The 21,478-nt window shown below is 31.6% G+C and overlaps 3 protein-coding genes across 3 annotated transcripts; all 3 read right to left on the bottom strand.

Moving 5' to 3' along the window:
- Window positions 1–2,787: 2,787 nt before the first annotated feature.
- LOC137824062 (ninja-family protein AFP3) lies at window positions 2,788–6,096 on the bottom strand. Its single transcript, XM_068629494.1, has 2 exons — window positions 4,987–6,096; window positions 2,788–3,375 (listed from the first exon to the last, which is right to left on the bottom strand). Exons 1-2 carry the CDS (start codon window positions 5,714–5,716, stop codon window positions 2,966–2,968), a joined length of 1,140 nt encoding a protein of 379 aa, XP_068485595.1. The 5' UTR covers window positions 5,717–6,096; the 3' UTR covers window positions 2,788–2,965.
- Window positions 6,097–10,610: 4,514 nt separating this feature from the next.
- On the bottom strand, window positions 10,611–16,641 carry LOC137825862 (nuclear transport factor 2-like). The gene is made up of 9 exons (XM_068631655.1): window positions 16,416–16,641; window positions 14,829–15,014; window positions 14,145–14,439; window positions 13,824–14,062; window positions 13,566–13,743; window positions 13,256–13,377; window positions 13,098–13,163; window positions 11,416–11,479; window positions 10,611–11,279 (listed from the first exon to the last, which is right to left on the bottom strand). The coding sequence occupies exons 2-9, from the start codon at window positions 15,012–15,014 to the stop codon at window positions 10,963–10,965; spliced, it is 1,467 nt and encodes a 488-aa protein (XP_068487756.1). The 5' UTR covers window positions 16,416–16,641; the 3' UTR covers window positions 10,611–10,962.
- A 2,053-nt stretch (window positions 16,642–18,694) lies between these two features.
- On the bottom strand, window positions 18,695–20,822 carry LOC137825674 (flavonoid 4'-O-methyltransferase-like). The gene is made up of 2 exons (XM_068631406.1): window positions 20,042–20,822; window positions 18,695–19,055 (listed from the first exon to the last, which is right to left on the bottom strand). Exons 1-2 carry the CDS (start codon window positions 20,813–20,815, stop codon window positions 18,753–18,755), a joined length of 1,077 nt encoding a protein of 358 aa, XP_068487507.1. The 5' UTR covers window positions 20,816–20,822; the 3' UTR covers window positions 18,695–18,752.
- Window positions 20,823–21,478: the final 656 nt, after the last annotated feature.

Below are 21,478 nucleotides of genomic sequence, written 5' to 3'. Positions count from 1 at the left end.
AAAAACAAACTTAAGTGTGATATCTTGAATCAAAATTAAAATTTCATCCTGATAATTAGTGTCAGCTTTTATCAAGCAAGTTATTGAAGTCAGAGTAGAACTCTAACTTTAAGGATTAGAACCCAAAAAGCATCTAATATATTATTATGTTTGTTGTCCACTTATGTATCCAAAGAAATATCTATATAAAACATAATTAGAAGAAAAATAAATCTTATTCTTGTTTGTGTGCACACTTTAAAACTGTAGCATACATTACAACATACTATTCGCAGACAAATAGCATTGACAGATACTACCCAACACACACTGCCACCAAGCACCACGAAGCACGCCACATTGAAAATTTTCCTTCCCCAATCACACGTTTCTTCAGTCATACAAATTATGTCATATTCACTAATTCATTCTCATGAAAAAGGAAGAGAAAACGCATGCACCTCTAGAATAATATTTTGAGACACACTTTATCATTAATTAAAGTAATAAAATCATAACTGGATTTCATTATTGAAAGAAATTATTCTCCCATTTGACATTCAACCAAACGGTTCAACCACGTCACGTGAAAAATAAGATTCTTCAATGCATAATTTAGGATACATATTTTGTTGTCTAATTCTTCCATCGTTGTATCTAATCGATCCTTATACATTTGTGAAATTTATCATTTCAAAGTAAAAAAAGTGTTGAAAACAATTGCATTTCTCTTAGACCCAATCAGCAATTTTCCAATATACAAACACATCAAATGGGCTTTTTCTTCCTTTATCTCCATATTTTCGTTCCCTATCTTATAAATATGTAATTTTTTTTTTATTATGCAATTTAAAATTTAAAAATGTTTCAAATCATATAATTTGGAAGAACTTTTGGATTATACACTGGAAGTTATTTTTTTTGTTTACATATTATACAAGTAATTTTTTTCTTAAAAAAAATCTCCTATACAATTTGAAAACTATTTTTTTCTTTAAAAGAAAGCTTTTAATTGTACAATCTAAATGACTTCTAAATGTGTATTCAAAAGTAAAAAATAACTTCTGTAGTTTGAAAGTAAAAATTACTCTGAAAGTCAAAGATGATTTCTGAAAACTAAAAATAACTTTTGAAATTTTCATACTTTAGAGGTGCAACACAAAATATATGGAGGTGGAGGAAGTAAAGAGCTTTAAGAAGGAAGGAGCCACAAAGTTCCCTGGACAATGCATTCATATTTTCTAGCTGCACCCATAAAATTTGAAATTCCAATTTTGCTCTTTTAAGAGATTATCAAATGCCTAAAATATCCTTAAATTTTTTATTTGAAATAAAGAAGTGAGAAGCTTGGTTCCCAAAATTGGGTTGAAAAGACCTTTTTAGAATAAGCAATCTAGAATATTTTTGTATATTTTACTTTTAAGAAAAGAGAATTCGAAGTTGATTTTTAAATAGAAAACCTATTAAAAAAGGAAAATCCAAAATGTTAGTTATATTCTAGAATATGAGTTTTAAAAGAAGAAATTTGACTTACAAATTTGAATTTCCGAAAGATTTTTTAAAAATTTATGAAAATATTTATGTCATTTTATCTCTATGATATAGTGTAGGTTGCAAAATGATATAGAAGAAAACAAAAATCACTTATGAATTGTATTTTTTAGAAAGCTAAAAGTTGTTGTATTTTTGTTTCAAATTATATTCCAAAATACAAATCCATAATGTATAATTCTAGAACGTGCACTTAAATTGTATTTCTAAATCTAGAATTATATTTTAAAGTGTACATTTAATGCATTAATATACTTCAAATTACATATTTCAAATTAATATATTTTATATTGTATATTTCAAAATCTATTCTTAATCCAAAAACATATTTATGGATATTCAATTCATAATGTATTTTTTTTTTAATAAACTTCATAAAAATTTAAATTTTGTATAATTCGAAAACAAAATTTCCAGATGGTACATTTGGTTATACACATTTTGTATTATAAATGATACAATTCATAATGAGAATCTAAAATATAAATTTCAAAAAGAGTAAAATTAAAATTTCAAGTTTTATAGGAGATAGCTTCAAAATATGGTACACAATACATCACTTCAGTGGCATGTCTTTCAAGCATGGTCACCGTGGCCTATTATGAAGATTGTAGGTCAGAGACACTCCAAAGTGTGCATGGTAACCACACATTTTAAGGCATTTATAAGCATCTACATCACCATCTACATCACCATTATTTACAAGAAGAAGCACTCCATGGGAGCAAAATAAACACCATTATTTATAAGAACAAGCACTCCATGGGAGCAAAATAAACATTCATAAATTCTTAATCAAGACTCATTTTCTTAGTTGTGCTTCAAGTTTGAGATATATCTGCGTTCATGAATGAGATTAAGACCCCTAAACATATCAATTATATATTTTTATGAAATATAAAATAATACAAAAACAAAAATTGATTATAACTTAAGATTTTATTAAGTTATAATCAATCTTTCCCTTTCTTAAAGATAGATTTTTTTTAATACTATTTCATTTGTAAAATATCCAAACAATAAAACATGAAAACTCTTTTTTGCTCGCTTTTGTTAGTTTAAAGTGTAGACACTAATTTTAACCCCAAAAAAATTGTAACATGAATTTACCACTAGGGAATAAGAAGAAGAAGAAATTGAAGAAATTTAGGTGGAAGGAAACTAATAAATATCAGAAAAATGAAAACTAGCCAACAAACTCTAACAAAATCATTGTACCTCCCGTTCTGAGGGACAATAACAAAGGGGAAGAATACCTGAATAAGAAATCAGATTCTTTAATAATAATATATTATCTATGATTTCAAAGGATGAACTGAACTGAACTTAAACATAAGATGCAGATTAGAAGTCAAGGTGAGTTCAAGAGTGAACATAGGAATCAATTGAGTAAAAAATTAATGACTCATAGATTGGTTGGTTCTTTCTCTTGGCATCACAAAATGCTTGGACTAACAACAATATGCTTCAATGGGTTTGCCACGTCACCGCCACCAGCATGCTTAACAAACTCTGAAGGGGTGAGAAAACTGCCATGGCAAACACACACTATTCTCACCTCCTCACCTTTCCCATACCGGTAAAGAAAACCTTCCACTCTTCTTCCATTAGGACCATCACCTTTTGTGGAGACACAGGGCATGTCCTCCAACAGGTTCCTCACAATGTCTTTGGTTCTGTTCTGGGGTGGTGAATGTTTGTTAGATTGACTTCTCATAGCCACTGCAGCAGCATTCTTTACTGCGTTCTCTGCAACACTTGCTTGGGTGGCAATTGGTGATTTCAGCTCCCTGTCTGGCACCAAGTTGGCACTAGTAGGGCTTCTAACATCCATTGGTGTTGGTCCTGAAGTGTACCAAAAATGGGTTACAAAATAATTTAAGATACCAAAAATGGGTTTGCAGACAGACTAGTAATTAGATCACAGAAATGTTATAGATCAACTTGTCATGATAGAGCATGCTCAATCAAAGCATTTCATGAATTACAATACTTCTGTGATTTCAAGGCATTCAATTGTCCACGTAATATCCTTGTAAGGAATTCAAAATAAAACAATGTAAAATCATGATCATTGGCATATTTATACAAGGTATATTATTATATAGAAATAGAATTAACTGCACCCTCTAATGTTGTTGTTAAGGTTAAACTATGAAAGCAAATTCTTTTAAATTTTTTGCTACAATTTAGCTTACTTATCAAACCTTATATACAGTAAAATTTTCAGTAGAATGCCAAATTCAATATATAGATCTGTTGGAACAAACCTTTCTGAATTCTTCACAGGAGGCACTTAGAAGATATTATTGTGTAGCGCTACCAAACAGTGGCAGAAAATCTAAAGAACTCGGCAACAGTGATTGTACACAACCATTTCTTAAAGCTTACATGTATACACTACAGAGTAGCCACAATGGAAGTAAAGGGTAATGGTATTTGCTCTAAATTAATGAGCATTACAGGAAAAATAACAATTAAGTTTTCAACATTCATGTTCTCCCACTTTCTAAGCACCTGGATTCATTGTCTGCAGCCATCATGCCTCCAGGATTGGTATTTGATGATTATAAAAGGTAGATATTTTGCTGCACCACTACTACTCCCACTGGCATTTATCAAGGCAGAGTAAAGAAAATTGAAATTTATCGAAGTGGAATAACTGCCTCTTTCGGGAAAAGAAAAATAATGACTGCCTCTTTATGTACATGCATGTTAACCTCTGGCGTTATGTTTATCTTTTTTTGGAATAGTAGGTCCATGTTTTGGGGTCTTTCTCAACATAACAAGTGTCACCCCAAGGTATGCATGCACAGAGGACCACGGTATACTGGTATACTAGCCACTTCCGATGAGGCTAAGAATGAAAACAATTACCAATCCAAGATTATCAGTTCAAATTAGAGGCCAGATTCAGCTTAAACAACAATAGTTGGGTTGTTACAAAAATTACCTAACAAATACAAAAGTGAATTAAGACAAAACTTAGATTCTTTTTTTCTGGCACAGACATGATCTGACATCTGCATAAAAACTCACTCGTCTTGATCATCACATTATGTAACAAATTAGCATCTGATAAAAAACAGTCCTTCCAACTTTCATTTAAGAGTTGAAAAGTTAAACCCCAACCAGAGGCTGACTTCTCCCAATTTCTCTTTTTTGGTAGAAATTGACAAACCCGATATCATAACCTAGGACAGTGGGGGACCCTAGTAGGTCTCACCCTCCCCTAACTTATTTCCTCACTAGAGGTGAAAAGTTAAAAAATAAAAATCAGCAAAAATATTTCCACTTTTTTCCAGATGACTAATATCCCAAAAAGAAAAACAACAGGAAAAAAAATGAAAAAGGACCAAAACCAGAACAGTGAAAGAAAAGAAGCAAATGCAAAAACAATAACCATAACCCCTTGAAAAAAAGTGCAAAATAAAAATAGCAATTAATAATTATTACCTTGACCTTGTTGAGACTCAAGTTCTGAGGTCCCCGAAGAACCAATGGAACCCTGCGAAGGTGATGGAGGCGCCAACACTACTCCACCCTTCTCCTTCTTCTCTTTCTCACTGTCCCCATTCAAACCGAGTCCACAAACGCGTGTGGTCAACGACACGGTTCTCCCCAAGGGTGCAACCTCAGGGTGAGCCCCTGCACCTTGATCCACAGGATTATTCCCTTCAGACCCAACCCTCTGTTGCTGTTGTTGTTCTCTGAGAGCCTTCAAATTCCTCTGCTTCTCGGAGCGCTTCCTCCGAGCCTCCATGCGGCGCAGCGTCTGCAACTCCTTCCTCTTCCGCCACTCCTCCTCCGTCTCCGTCGGCAGCGAGCACGTCCTCACCAGAGTCCCCGTGCACCCCACCACAGCGTACCCCATCTCCTCGTCTCTCACGAACTCAGGAATCGACGTAGTTCTCTTTATCTTCTTGGCAGTGGGGTCCACCCCAAATCGACCGTTCATCGAAAGCCCGAGACTTAGCTCCAAGTCCTCTTCTTCCTCTAACTTCACCACCGGCACAGGCAAATTCTGATGATTAACATGGTGGCCGTGATGATTGTTCACTCCCATGAAGGTTCTCAACAGATCTCGCGGCAAATTGGTCATTGGAGATTGTGCTGTTGTTGTGGGTGTTGAAGAAATGTAATGATGGATGCTGTGAGTGTTGTCTCGGTCTCGTGCTTGTGGCATTGAAAGAAAGTAAGAGACACTGAGAGAAACAGAGAGAAGCTAAAACCAGGAAAGAAGGTGAAATTTGAGGTGGTACTATGTGGGTAACGCAAGATGATTCATTGTGAAACCGACCAATTCATAAGTTTCTGTTTGGAAAAAAAAATATTGCATTTCTTACATTTCAGTGTGTTGCGAGAAGGGTAGAGAGAGAGAGAGATGGGAGAAATAAGAGAATTAACGAGATAAAGTGAAAAGAAAGAAGAATGAAAACTGTGAAATGACGAGAATGGGGTTAAGGGATAAGGAAACGACACGTGGGGAGGGGAGGGAGAGTCTGAAGGAACACGTGGCAGTGTGAAAGAGTGGTGAGGTGGCGCGTAAGAGGCAACTGTGTTGTTGGGTTGTGTTTGTTGAGAGGTGGAAGAGAAGAAGAAGTGATGGAGAAAGATTGTTACAATTTTCGATGCACACGTGTCGCTATTATGGCAAGAGTGAAGGAAACGAACTACACGTGATGGAATGAGAAGGTGACACCTATTGGTTAGAATGAATACTACGATACAAGATAACGTCCATACCCAAACAACACCCAGCTAGCACTCACTCTCTCACTCATTTTCTCTTCTCCTCTAAAGATAAAACAAAAATTTATATTTTATTTTATTTTATCTATTCACATGACTGAATCAATCCCAGATTTTATGTCATCTATAATCTAACACATATCTCTGTCTCATTCTATTTTTTCAACACTTCCTAATCCTTTAATACTATTTTATAGTTTCTTAACTCATATTTTTATAGTGTTAAATGTCATAAAATCAATTTATCAAATGGGTATTTTTATAGTTTTCTAATTTTTGTTTTAAATAATTATTTTTTCAGTTTTTGAATTTGAAGTTAAAACATATATACGAATAAACTGACTGAACGAGCTTGAACATGGAGCCTACATGGACAGACAGTGAACAAGGAATGATCAATACATGTGCTCCTGTCATTCATGTTGCCATCCTTTTCAATAAAATATATTTATGAACCTTTTTTCATTTATAGTTTTGCATTCGTCTTTTTAATTAAAAAAACATGTTTTATTTTCTTTCTTGTGACACATAATTTGATGATTACTCTGAATAGGTAATGATGTCCCACCAGTTAATTGAAGTTAATTTTGTGTCTAAGTGAACAAATAAGAACAAATCGATAGGGTTTTCTTTTTCTGTACACTATACCAACTAGTTCAATTGAATGCTGAATCATCACACACTTTCATCGGTTATGACACCTTTCTTTGCCAATGCATGTTCTTGCGTCTTTGTTTTTCTTCAAGTACGTTTCTACAACAACCTTCCAACTTCAAAACCCTATGCTCTCAGACACTCTCGGACACGACAATTTTTTTCAACAATTTCCTTTGGCTTTTCCTTTCACTCGTTTCAATCACCTCTGCACCATTTGTTCTCTCTCTCATTCTTTCCCTCCCGAGATCTAATCTAAGGCCGTGTTTGCCTTCTACTTAATAAACTATGCTTTTGTCTACCAAAAAGTGATTTTTTACTTCTGTTCAGTTAGTGTTTGTTTCTCGAGCCTATTCAATCATGGTTTTATAGAAGTATATATTTTTAAATAAAACTAATCGGAGTATGTTCCATAACCACCATTTCATCTCTTGAAAAAGTACACTCTATTTTTAAAAAATCTTTAGAAGTATGTTTGGCACACAAACCTATCCAAACACGTCTTTATAAAATTCCAATGTTTTGATAAAAACAAACTCGGAACTTTGCCACGAACACGTGTAGTGTATATGTAGTAAACCTTAATATTTTTATATACATTGTAATATTTCCAAGAATGGAACAAAAAAAATCAAACATCGGAACAAATACAGGTTTTCCTAAACTCAAACGCTACCATGAACTCAAACTTTTTGCTAGCATCCAATGTCTTGAAACTTGAAAATTGCATGCAATTCAAGTAGTTCAAAATGGTCCAAGAGATCACGATTTTTCATGAAAGAAAAATATTCCTATAAAATATTTCAGTTTTAATTTGCGTTATTCTTCCATGAAATTCACATATTTCGCAATTTCGCATCTGTATTGTCATACGTATGTAATCATTTGGAATAACAAAAACTTTGAGAGATTAAAAATATATGAAACTTATAGAGAAATGAAAACTAAATTTTTTTAATTGTTTTTTACTAATGTTTGTTTAATGTGTATCAACAACACAAATATTTTCATTTATTAAATTTTCATTCAAACAATCACTTCATAATCAACATCTTTTTTTTTTCTATTATATATTCTCTTACCCAAATCTTTTTATTCCTCTCAATCAAACAATTTTTAAAATGACTTTATTCTTCATAAACTTGTCTCTTATTTTATTCATTCATTCTCGTACGAGACAGAGTATTAGTGATTTTTTTAACCAATTGCTATGAATTTAATCAATCATCTATCTTACATTGCTTGCTTGGTATATATTCGATTATTTTTTTCTGATCATGGTTCTATTACTGTTATTTTGAATGATTATAAGGAGCAGAAAGTATATATAATTGTGTTGAAGGGTATTTGAGTGAAATATATAATATGTTGAAGTAATTGTTTAAAGGGACATGTACTAGTATAGAACATGGTTAAAATCCAAATATAATAGTGTGTGAAAGGAGTTGTATTTACATTTTTGTCCTCGCAAATTAGCTAGGATCACATAAACGTGTGTATAGATTGAATGAAAAAGAAAATTGGTAGGAGCAAGTTGTGTGAGGTAGGGAATCGTGGAGCGTACGTTAGAAGAGGATGATTGGGATCGGAGGGTGGAGAATGGTTGGGGACAGACAGAAACCCAAGGAATCTCCGGACAACACGGCAGCAGATGAGATATTGAGATCCGGCGGTGGGACCCAGCAGAGAGGCCAACTTGCACTTTTCCTTTTCTGCGTTGAGCGGGTGAGTGCCACGCGTCCATGTACGGTTGGGGAGAGGAGCAAGTTGCAGAGAGAGGGTGACGTGGCTAACGTGAATGTGGTGAAAAAAGCGTAGGTTGTGTGTCAGACTGAGGTGACTGGTGGAACAGAGTTATTAGTCTCTACAACGCAACCACCCATCTCTCTTCGACACGTGTCTTCTTCTCCTTCCTTTAAACCCACTCCCTCACTCACTTTTTTTTTACTATCTACTAGATACATACTACATACAAAAATATATATAATATTTAATATGTTAAAATAAATATACGCGGTATATTATATAATTATAAATTATATAAATTGATAAAAAAAATATAAATAAATATATTTTAAATTTTTTTAAACAGTCAAATATTTTTTTATTATTTAAAAAAATTATTTTTTATTTTTATAATCACAATAAAAAAATATAATAAGTTTAAATTTTAAAAAAAATTAATCTATATATTTTTTTTAAATTATATTAAAACAGTATTATTAAAATTGTCAAAATTTAATAAATATTTTTTAAATTACATACTTCACCTAGTCTTAGTTTTAGTATCTAATACAGAGACACATAAAGAAGAAGAAGAGTGTCTAAACTGGAAACATAAGATGATTTTGATAGATTATCATAGTTTTCTAACAACTCAATATTTAATCGAACCAAAATTTACATTTTCTTCTTTTAATTTTAGTTTAATGATTTACTGTTTCTTTCTGAAGAGGTTAAGAGAAGAGAAATGGAAAAAATTGTAAAACAGATAACTCAATACAAAACATTGACCACTAAACTTTCTTTGTTAATGCTTTGAAGATTTTGTGATGAAAGTTTAGATAATCAATTATACTTTATTTTAATAATTATATTATTAATATATCTTGATATTTATAAAAATATTTTAGTTTATTTTTTTAACTATGATTTTAATAATTAATTTTTTTATTTAAAATTTATTTTAATTATAATTTATATTTTTCAAAACTTTATATTAATTTTTTATTTTATCACAATAATTAAATTATTTATAAACTTTCATATTACTCTCTACTTAAAATTATTCACTTTTCCGATATTCAAACAATTTAAATTTCTATTATATTTTCCTTCCTATCTTTTTCTTTTCACTCTCACCCTAATCAAAACAAATTCTGTCTTTTCTACAGTATCAGATACTTATTTCAACAGACACACGCATGATTAAACCGAACTCTTCGACAAATACTTAGCTTTTAAAAAAAAATGATGTGAGGGACATCAAAATATACTCTCTTTTTTCCTCACTTTTTATTCTTTTTTAATCCTTGTATTATTCTTGTAAAGTATTTATCGAATTTCAATCACATTGTATGTTTTTTATTTTAAAGATTCGGACACAAACATTATTCATAGAATTCAAAGTCAGTTCCGCATAAGCCAACATGTTCATACTCACTTTTTCTATATCAATCCAAGTAAATATTAAGCGTGTGAAAATAGCTTTTAAGTGTTATCGAATTTTTATTCGATAAACACGCGTCATGTAAAAATTATTGAAAGGTCAAATAACCAATTTTGTTATTAAACAGGTAAGATGTTATCAATTTAGTCCTTAAAAAATTAAAAATTAATTTGAGTTTCTAAATATGTAAAAAAGTTATTAAAATATAATTATAAAAACCAAATCGTGAGTAAATCATGATTTATTCTATTATAAAATTGATACTATTTTAATAAATTAGATTTTTAACTTTTTGAAGATTAGATTGGTAGTGTTTTACATATTTAAGGATGAGATTAGGAAATAAATAAACAGCTTTAAAAAAAGTGATTATAGAACCATTTTACCACTTTACCAATATAATATTAACCGTTCTCACTTCTTCCTGATTCAACCAGCTTCCATCTATTTCTTCCTCTGTAGCATCTTGCAAACAGAGCAGAAGATATAAAACATCAAACAAAAATTGGAACCAATAATAACCCTTTTTAAATTAAAATCTGAAATTGGATGTAAAATTGTTGCATGATGGCAACGAATAAAAAAAGGAGTGATGGTTAACCTAATGTGAATTCCAGTGACAGCATCTGTTTAAATTTAAAAAAAGAAAAGAGTATACCTATTCCTGATCACTACTAACTCACTAGGATGAAAGCAATAACAACTAGAAATACTACAACTGTGCAAATGCAGTGCAAGAAAGATGAGAAACTTTGGAAGGTTGAGAGTGGGAAGATAATTCCAAGAATATGCATGCATGCTTGTAACTGACTGAAAAAAGGGGTCACAGAACAATCTCCCAAAAATCATCCACTACTTCAGTTCGAAACAACGGCATTCTGTTTTGGTCCGCTTGACCGGCCACCTCTCCCTCTTCCTTGGTGATAGCTTTCACCATGACTGCGACCTCTACCAGAAAACTCACCATCACCATGACTGCGACCTCTACCAGAAAACTCACCATCACCATGACTGCGACCTCTACCAGAAAACTCACCACCACGGTTTCCATAATCATTTCGACCGTATCCGCGACCGCCGCCGTAGTTCCCACGGCCCCTGAAAGAGTCATTTCGTAATCCACCCCTACCGGGTGGGATCCTAGGTCTTCCAGTATTGCTAATGCCACTGCCAACTGAAAGAGAACAGAGAGTTAGAATTGTGAACTATAATGGAACTGTTTTTATTATAAAAGCAGTTAATTCACTCTTTATCTTCTTTGTGGAATGAATGACAACAATCTTATTCATAATAGTTAAGCATCAAATTACCTCGAGTAGTGGTTCTCTTTATCTCGACTACAGCTTGACGCCCCCCAATAGGAATAGGTGAAGCCTGAGAAAATAAACTGTATTAAATAATGCTCAAAGATCTCAAGATTTTTGCATCAAATTTTTAAGTAACAAACGGAGAAATCATTTAGAAAACACGGATAACTTCAAACATGATATAAAATTATGTACATTGAGATGTGCCAATACAAATTACAAAAACTGATCAACTGATTTACCAGACTGGAAAATCATTCTGCATTATATTTCATCGACCCCATTTGCCCTGAGATATAATACTCTTTCCCCTTTGAGGAAAAGATGAGGAGAGAATGGGGAAACCACGGATTTGCAGGTAATATGTGACCAACAGGGTAGGCCAATGTTATAAACTCATTTCATTTGAGTAAAAAATAGAACACTAAAGAGAAACAGTGTTAATGAAAATGTGTGACTCTTCCAACAATTGTCTAAGCTATGATACATTTTCGCAAATTTGTGACTCTTCCACAAAATATAAAAATTGTTACAGGTTTTATTTGTAATACACGTATGGTTCTTACACACTCGAGAAATATTCATCTGCCGTGATATATAGTTAAATAATCATTCATAATGTTTATGCACACACTAAATCCAAAATACAATAGAAGACAAATTAATTAGATGCCATATCAAAACACATGAAGATCGAAAGAAACCCAAGGACACTAAACCAGGATATTACTAGAAAGTACTAGTATAGCACAGATTAAAGAGCTGTCATTGTTTTAAAGAATATATGTACAATAGAGCAGCGCAGCTGCAGGGAGCTGTTCTTGCCCACTACAGGTGCTGCTATGGCGGAGCAGTTCAGTGTAGTGGCCACATAGACCGAATAGTGAGATAAATGGCGGCACTATGTGTTGATTCCAAAAAGGAGGTTAGAACAGAAACATTAGGGCTTTTCTGGAGGGCTAGTTTGGGATTTTAATTTTTCAAAATTGAAACTTATAGATGTAATAATAGTGAAAATGATAAAAGACTTGGATTTAGAAGATGATACTCATAATTCCAATCTAGGAAATGTGTATTTGACTTTTGTAGGAGCTGCTTACTTGTATGTTTTGTTGAAGACACCTATGACTTTTTATTGTTAATTAATTATGAATGTTATTATTTTTGAATAATTTTATCAGTTTTGAGAATTTATATATAAATTCAAAATAGCGGCTATCTATCTATATGCTATCTCCATACAGCGTTTTCTGAGCCGACCGCCATCCAAGATTGCCTCAAACTCAAACAAGTGCATTGTAGAAACTACCACCAGCTAAATGTAGAACTATTGCACTACCAAGAATGAGTCAGCTATAAAGGAGCTGAGTTGTAGGCTTCCAGCTTGATGCAGAGATGGTTGAGGTTTGTGTCAATAGAAGACTTATGTAAAAAATAGAATAAGCTTAAGTTTCAAGTAAGATTTTTCTTTATAATTTTCTACATATAATTTATATTATGCCAAATTGTTACCATCTAATGGGGCGCGGATATTTATAAATTATACATACAACTGCATCCAAGTTCCAAATTGAAATTACTCCCATTTTCAAGCAGCTTCAACATAATAAATATAGTTAACTACCATGATTAAAAGCCAACATTCTAGAAATCTAAGCTATCCACTGGTGTAATGAGGACCATACCTGAATTGCACTATTCATAGAATTTAGAGATAGGAACTCAACAAAGCCAAAACAGTATCCCTGCTGCTGTAAAGACAAATAAAGTGTTTCCAACAAAACTGCATTAGGACTGAAGATTAGGCAACAAGACAATTTGAAAGCCTCAACCTGATAATCACCTTGTTATTTCTGACTTGGATGCCGTCTGGCTTGATGGATCCAAATTTCTTAAACTCCACTTCCAACTGACCAACAGTCACGTTTAAAGGTAAATTTCGAATATAAATGGAGTGTCCTTCAACTGTTGGCAGAATTTGTTTATCAGAAAGAAGCACAAATATATTTAAGAAAAAAATATGGCTGAGTTGCAAACAGAGAACTTAATGACTTTACAAAATTAAATGATGTGTTTAAAATTAATTATCTCCAGAACTTTGAAAGACAAAACATAGCATGACGAATGTGAAAATTGAAACAAATAACATGTACCTTCCTCATGAGCATCACTACTTTCAGGGTCGTTAACACTGTCCGAAGCTGCTTCAGGAACTTCACTAGATTCTACTGGCTCAGCTACCAGGCTCTCAGTTTTGTTAGACCCTGACTTTAGCGTATTAGTAGGCACATAAACTTTAGTTGGTACCGAACTCCCTTTTTGGACTTTCACCTGACAACAAAACTAATAAGCTTCAAACTTGGAATAATAACAGTGGTTGTAAGAGAATAAATACTTGTAGAAATACTTACAATTGATGCATAAGACTGCTTTGGAGCATCCTCCTGGGCTAAAGAATCCACTTCTGTGGCCTGAGAATCATCATTTCCATTTGACTGAAAATGGGATTCTACATTGTCTTCATTTTCAGCAGGTATCTGTCTCTCGTGATGATTAGATGGAGCATAAGCCTTCTCCACAACAATTTGACCCTTGTTCACAATAGAATTTGTGGAGTCTGGGGCAGGAGAATCAGCAACATGACTGGATTCTGTAAAGAAATAAGAACATCATGAATACAAATCTTGAATAAACTCTACCAGAAGATACAAACTTTTAAATTATAATCTTGCCTGGTTCTGGGATTATTTTAACAGCAGCTGCATCACCATCTCCATTAACTGGAGGCAGTTCTGATGGTTCATCATCTTCTACATACCTAAAAACATCATTAAGAACAAAATAGCCATTGTCTTGTGGAGCAAGAAAGAACGACTGTGCAAATTTTCTTCTCATGTTATCCTTGCCAGTCAAGCATCCAGTCACCAGCACAGTTACTCCTTCCTGGTATGATTTTTGAGCATCTGCAGTCTTTATCTCTGCTTTAAATTCCTTGAAATTTAGTGAAACAATCTTCTCATTAATGCCCTGCACCGTAAACACTTACACTTAGAGATTGGCAGAAAGCTTGCGATATATCCACTAAACATTTACAGAAGCACCATAAAATCTAAATGAATAATGTTTCACCCTTCTAAGATAAAACAAAGGAAAATAGATGTATAAGTTAACCCATCAGCTGCTTGAAGAATATAATATGAATATGAAGGGGGTGGTGACAAAAGAATTAGCAATACATTAAAGTCTAGTAGATTAGTATGAACATACAGCCGTTTATTTAACTAGAAATTAGATATCAAAAGGTGGAATTACATTATATTTACAATGTTTCTTCTCTTTCAATAAGGCATCAGAGGAAACAATCTTAGGAATAACAAGAAGTTATAGAGGCACCAGTTTTGTATCAAAAAACTTACTTTCATGGTTGTAACTGATGTCATCACACCATTGGAATCAGGACGGCTTATCACACTAGAGTCCTGGTAAAACCGATAAACCAAATCTGGTGAATGGTGAAGAATGTGGTAATATTGTTCAACAAATGCATTACCCACGACTTGGGCACTGGGAGTAGTTGGAGGAGTAGCTGTCTGCAAGGCCATCTGTCCAAAACCAGTTGATCAATATTTCGAACTCGAGAAAATCTAGATACACAAAAATTGAAAAAACAAGGAACGTATTTCTATTTAGTTCTGAATGTTCTCTCCAAAATATTTTTTTTTGGACAAACACAGTGGTATCATTTGATCCAAGTAATTGAACTCACCTTGTGAGAAAGGGCGTTCGTTGTTGTTGTATAGAACAGATATGAGTTCTTTTAGAGAAACATGATCCATATGTTCAAAGTTCAATATGTATAAATGATAAAATAAACCAACAAATCTCAGCTAGGCATAACATCTCTAAGATCAACATGTCAAGATATCCAATACAACAATGAGAGGTATATCAGAAATATAAACCATGTAATTGCTGTCTAGGTGATATAATATTCCTACATTGTTTTTGTATGACATGTAGGAGCAAGTAAATTAGGCAAATTAAGACAAAAGGGAAGGCAAGGGTAACTATTAGAAGATGAAGCCTGACTTATAAGAGATCGGCTAGCTAGATTAAAGCTGAGGGGATTAGAATACTAGAAGCAGTCCTTGAGATAACTTCTTAATTTTACCAGGTTGGAGGCATAAAAAATTCCAACTTAGTTAAACTAGCTGCGAATCCAAGAGTCGTTATGCTTCAGTAACTGACTCTGATGTTTAACTTTCAATTTTATGACCACTTAAGAAACTTACAGTAGTAAGTAACAAGCAGCATGCATATAATCTATAAGCAATCTTCCCTACAAGACTGAATGTAAGAAAAGGAACACAGTTAACGCAGACGCATAACACTGATGGAAATTTGGGTTGACTAATCAATCGTGAATAAAAAAGGTTCGAAAATAAGAAAAATAATATAACTAAGAGAAAAGGCACCATATAAAACGACAACAAAACACCCACATTCTCAAAATGAAGTGAGATCACCTTAATTCATCATGAAACCAAATACATACATTCCAACGAAAAACAATAATCAAAGAACCTAGTTGTATTACCGTACTTGTCTCGGCAGATTACCCCAGATCCGACGAGAAACAAAAACCTCAAATCTAAACCCTAAACCGAACTCACAGCACGAAACAAACAACACCCATTTGAACTGCCAAACGAATCATTCATTACGCACATCGAAAAATCCAAACTTGGACGAAAGGAACAAAACTTCAAAAAGGAACTCATTTCACTTCAGCCAACAATAACATCCCACAATCACTAAGCCGTCAACAATGTCTGATCAATACTAAGAGAGAAGAGAAAAAACGATGTCATTGTCGAACCGCTAACATAAGAATCACGGATTTGCGAAGATAAAGGAATCCGTAAAAGGGAATGAAAAAAAAAAGTGTGAAAAACTAGGGAGACCCAATTGCAAGGAAAATGAGAAGAGAGAATGTAGAGTACCTGAGAATGTGGTGGTCGCGGAGAAGGGTGTGATTGTGAAGATGATGACACAGTGAGAATGTGATGGGAAGTGCAGAAGGAAGCAAACAACAGGAAGAGTTTGGCCACGAAATAAAGGGAGTGTGCGAAAGCTACCTGTGACTGTGATCAGTGAAACAAACTAAACTCTTAACTCACTCCAAACTTATCTTTGGGTCAGGTTGTTAAATTAACATGTACCAGAATCGAATCCTAGAACTTAACTAACACATATATAGTTTTTTTTTATATTATTGTTTTTTTATCTAAATCACATGATTGTTAATTTAAAGATCATTGATAAAAAAAAAAATAGGGATCCTAATAGAAAAAGTATGAAAAAAATAAAATTAACTTTTTCAGAAATTAGAATTTGTAAAATTATTTGGACATACTTTTTCAGAACTTTTAATAAAAAGCAATATGAGAAATTGAAACTATTTTTTCATAAATTAAAAATTGTGAAACTAGTTGACAAGTTTTTTAAGGATTTCTAATAAAAAAATATGATAAAAGAAATTTAACTTATGCATAATTTACAAATGAAGATTAAAATTAAAGATATAGAAAAATTATATGATAGAATTTTTGTGGATATATAATTTCACTAAGTTAAAATTCTTTTCAATGAATTTTTGTTTTTGACATAAAAACATGGATATGAGACTTTACTAGCATGTGATTATAAATCACCAACTTTTCTTTCTTATAAAAACTTTATGATCACAAAAATACATCTATATACAATAAGTCATGATTGCAATTTAGTTGTTCCATCTTAATTAAACTTAAACAATGTGTCCTACATTATATGCCATTCTCACAATATTAATTATTGAAAAATACACTCATAAAACAAAAAAATACTTTATAGAATTCAATATTGAGATTCTTGTCGTGTGATTTCATTAATAACCGAACATGAAAATGATTGTGTCCTTCTAAATATGTCTAGATTCTCTTGTGAGGATTAGATATTTATTGTTACCAATAAATTAAAGCATAGGATCAATTTATCGATAGTAGAACACTTACTATATTTAATTAAAAGAGGTTTCAAAATTATAAAATAGATTTTTTTTAGTTCATTACCTACTAATTACAAATTCACTTATAATTTCTTTTACAAATATTAATTCGTGGCTTCCAAAGCTTAATTTGTTAGAACTAGTACACTGCTTAACTAAGATTAAAAATAACCATCAATTTTACATCAATTGTAATAAAAAATTCAATATAAAATAAATTAATAAAGTCATTCGTTTTGTTTGGATCAAAGGAGTGGATAAAGAAAGAAAAGAAGAAAAAGTGAATGAAAAAAATGAGGTTATTCAAGGGAATATAATAGAAAGTGAGAGAAAAGTTTGTAATAATTTTAATTAATGTGATAAAATAATTTTTATATATATATTAATGTATTTAAAAAATAATTTAGTATAAAAATAAAATTTTGAAAATAAAAAATAAAAAAATTAATATTTTAATATATAAAAACTAAATTTTAAAATAAGAATACATTAAATAAATTATTTTACTTGGTATTAAAATTAAAATGAATTAATTTTATTTATTTATTGTTTTAATTATGTATTTACAAATTATTAAAAAAAATAGTTATAATTTTATACGATTGTAAGATTAGATATAACCAGTTACATGAATTGCTTTTTTTCTTCTCAATCTTATATGAAAGATTAAAAAAATTCTATTTTCTTAATTTTTTATTGACTTTTTTTTTCTGTGTACTTTTAAACAGGAATTTAAACTAACCCATTTTAAAAGGAAAAAGCTAAATTTGCAACAAAAATCAAAGTAGGAAACAAACCAAAACATCTTAATTTGCAACAAAAACCAAAGTAGGAAACAAACCAAAACAATTTAATGCAACAAAAATCAAAATAGGAAACAAACCAAAACAACTTAATCTGCATGTAAATAGATCAATTAGATAGTTATTTATATACACATACCTTAAGCACAATTGCATCAAGCTTACTAATAGATTTTGAACATGTGGTCACCAAATTTCTACCAACAATAACGTTAGTTTCTTCCATAAAAAACATTGAAAAGAGTTTGTATTAATAAAGTATAAAATTTGCATACACTTTTACACGAGATTCCTTGTAATATAGAACATACACTTTCACACATCAAATTAAATTACATATTTTTTTCATTCTTGCTTTCTATCAATTCTTCTTTTAATTCTTGTCACATGTTTGAACAAGTTCTTTTGTTGGTACCAGAAAATAAACACTGCAAGATTGTCATAAACAACATGCAAAGTAACTATGAAATGCATCATAAGTTTAGTATTCAAGGATATATCTGAATAAGAGAGAGATATCCTGTGAAAGGAGATATTTTATAGCTCTGAAATCCTGCTTCCATAAACAGTTTCTTCCACTCTTCTTCTTTTCTCTCTTTTCCATTAATAAGACATGTCATGCTTACATCCATGAGAAGTTTTAGTTCATTAAGTTCTTCCTCATCTTCGTTCGTGTTCATCACAGCATCTACCACGATTACTTTTCCTCTTTTACCTTTATCAAAAACAGCTTCTTTACAGTTTTCTAATATCTTCTTGCAATCCTTGTCATTCCAATTATGTAAAACCAACTTCAAAATAAAAAAGGTAGAAGATTACAAATTTGTTAATAACATATGTCATCCTATATTACATGAAAATAATTAAATAAATATTAATTTTAAAAATAAAAACTAATTAATTACTATATTAACTAAATTATATACTATTTTAGAGACTAAAAAATTATTGATATTTAATAAATAGTTTCTAAATTAATATTTAATTAGCTAACAAGTTTTAGTTATTAAAAAGTTTAGATACGAATAATTTTTTATCTTCAAAATAATATATAATTTCATTCATATAGTAACTAATTATTTTTTATCTAAATTAATTTTTATTTAATAATCTTAAAATTTTAATAATGTAAAACAAAATAATAAATATGTCTTATATATAGGTATAATGCACACTATAAAAGAATTTTACTAAAATACATTTTGTTTATATTAAATAAATAATATAATTTAATAAATATACAAAAGATATATTGTATTTTTTATTTAATTTATTCCTATGATATCTTTTAAATATTATAAAAAATATTCTCACATTAAAGCTTAAGTATAATTTTTTCATTTATTAATATAATAATAATTTGTAACTTTGATATTTTACAATTTCAAATTAGGTTTGTGGTTCTTGTTAAAAGAAATACTTTTAGTCTACACGTATGACCATAGGTCAATATATAATAAGTTTATAAACATAGCACATGAAACAAAATAAACACTAATGACCAAGAACACAACAACTTTGAATCACACATAACATATTCTAATACAAAAAGAAACATGAAACAAAATATATAGATCTTGATTTGCAAAAATAATATAAAAAACTAAGTAGAAAAAAGTAATGCAAGTGGAGTTTTTATTGTTATCTCCTAATAAACTGGGGTCTAAGTCACCACTTCTCCCAACTAGGCCTAGAGCTAGACCTGCTCTTGTGAGAAATGAGTTATGATTTGGAATAGTTAAACAAGTTTAGTAAATATTTGTCTGCAAATGCATACCTTAAGCAGAACTGCATCAGCCTTTGGAATAGATTTAAACATGTCTCCACCAACATATGTCAAATTGTTGGTTCCTGACAAGTTTTCTATAACACCTGGACGTTCCAACACAATGCATTTCATGTTAGGAAATGCCTCACATAGTATCTTGGCTGTGATTCCAGTTCCACCACCAACATCCACAATGGACTCCACTCCCTCAAACACCCAATTGCAACCTTTCAATGCCATGTTCATCATCTTAGAATCAGCAGCCAATGTCTCATTGAATGCCTCGTCAGATGCAGGATTTTTATCAAGAAATTCCCACAGATTTGATCCTACTGAGACACCAAATAGTGTGAGATCATCCTCATAAGTCCACTTCTTCAGGTTAGACCATACACCAGTTAAACCTGGGTCAACAAAACCCTCTACCGTTGGTGCTAGACAAAGGTCACTGTCTTTGACAAGAAGCTGTGATGCAGCAGTTAGAGCATATGCTTCCTTTTCCTCCATATTCTCATGGACACTAACTATCTCAAAGAATCCAGTGTGTGCTAGGTAGTGTATGAGACTCTGCACACCTCTAACTTTGGTTGGTGAAACTTGTAGAATGGACACCAACTTTTGAAATGTAATAGGTTGACCATGGTTGTGGATTATGTCTGGTATGCTAAGCTCAACCATCCATTTAAGACTCATAGCATCTATTGTATGGGCAAACAAGTGTTTGTACAAGTGAACTTGACCTCGAAAGATTTCACTTGCTTTACTGCCATCATTTGAAACCATAATTGCATGTGATTTGGTTGTGTTTGTTGTGTTTCAGCCCTTTTATAAAGTTTCAATAAGCTATAATTGATATCTTAGAAACTCTAGTTTTAAACTTTCCACCAATTTAAAATGCAGTGAATGAATTGAAAAGTGCTGATATCATAAGTACTCAACTTGAACGCAAAATCTTTTATACTGAGAGTACAAATAAATTATAGAGTTTAATTATATAATTTTTCCAGAGTTAAATTTTTTAATTTAATGGGCTGAATATTGCCGGCCTTTCTATTTTAAGTAAACGTGTGGACGGCAAGTGCTCATGTATTTGGTACCATATATATTTGTCGCAAATGAAAATATTTTAAGATTATGGAATCTTGGTTAATATCTGTTTAAGAAAAACATTGGAAAAGTTCAAAAGTAAAATAGTATAAGAAAAATGGAAGTTTGAATTGGAGGGTTGATTGGTTTATTGGTCTGTACGTAGGATTACATTTAATTAATAAAGTAAATTTTTAATAAGTTTTGGGTTTGTTATTGTTGGTGTTTCCGAATTTGATCTGATTGGGTTTATATGTTGGTACAACAAAACTACGACTGTTTTCTCCACTTCTATAAATTTTTTAATTTCCAAAAATAGTCCTCTATAATATTTTAGATTACGTAATTTGGAAGTCATTT

Source organism: Phaseolus vulgaris, chromosome 8, assembly GCF_000499845.2.
Source record: "Phaseolus vulgaris cultivar G19833 chromosome 8, P. vulgaris v2.0, whole genome shotgun sequence".
Lineage (NCBI taxonomy): Eukaryota > Viridiplantae > Streptophyta > Magnoliopsida > Fabales > Fabaceae > Phaseolus > Phaseolus vulgaris.
This window is presented reverse-complemented; position numbering and strand designations above follow the sequence as displayed.

Coding starts and splice junctions, on each gene's coding strand:
- LOC137824062 (XM_068629494.1), bottom strand. CDS start 5,716: ATGCCACAAGCACGAGACCGAGACAACACTCACAGCATCCATCATTAC. Junction 3,376..4,986: donor TGAGTCTCAACAAGGTCAAG/GTAATAATTATT, acceptor GGTACACTTCAG/GACCAACACCAATGGATGTT.
- LOC137825862 (XM_068631655.1), bottom strand. CDS start 15,014: ATGGCCTTGCAGACAGCTACTCCTCCAACTACTCCCAGTGCCCAAGTC. Junction 13,378..13,565: donor TAGTGATGCTCATGAGGAAG/GTACATGTTATT, acceptor TTCTGCCAACAG/TTGAAGGACACTCCATTTAT. Junction 11,280..11,415: donor AAAGAGAACCACTACTCGAG/GTAATTTGATGC, acceptor GTTCTCTTTCAG/TTGGCAGTGGCATTAGCAAT.
- LOC137825674 (XM_068631406.1), bottom strand. CDS start 20,815: ATGGTTTCAAATGATGGCAGTAAAGCAAGTGAAATCTTTCGAGGTCAA. Junction 19,056..20,041: donor CTGATGCAGTTCTGCTTAAG/GTATGCATTTGC, acceptor TTTATTTTGAAG/TTGGTTTTACATAATTGGAA.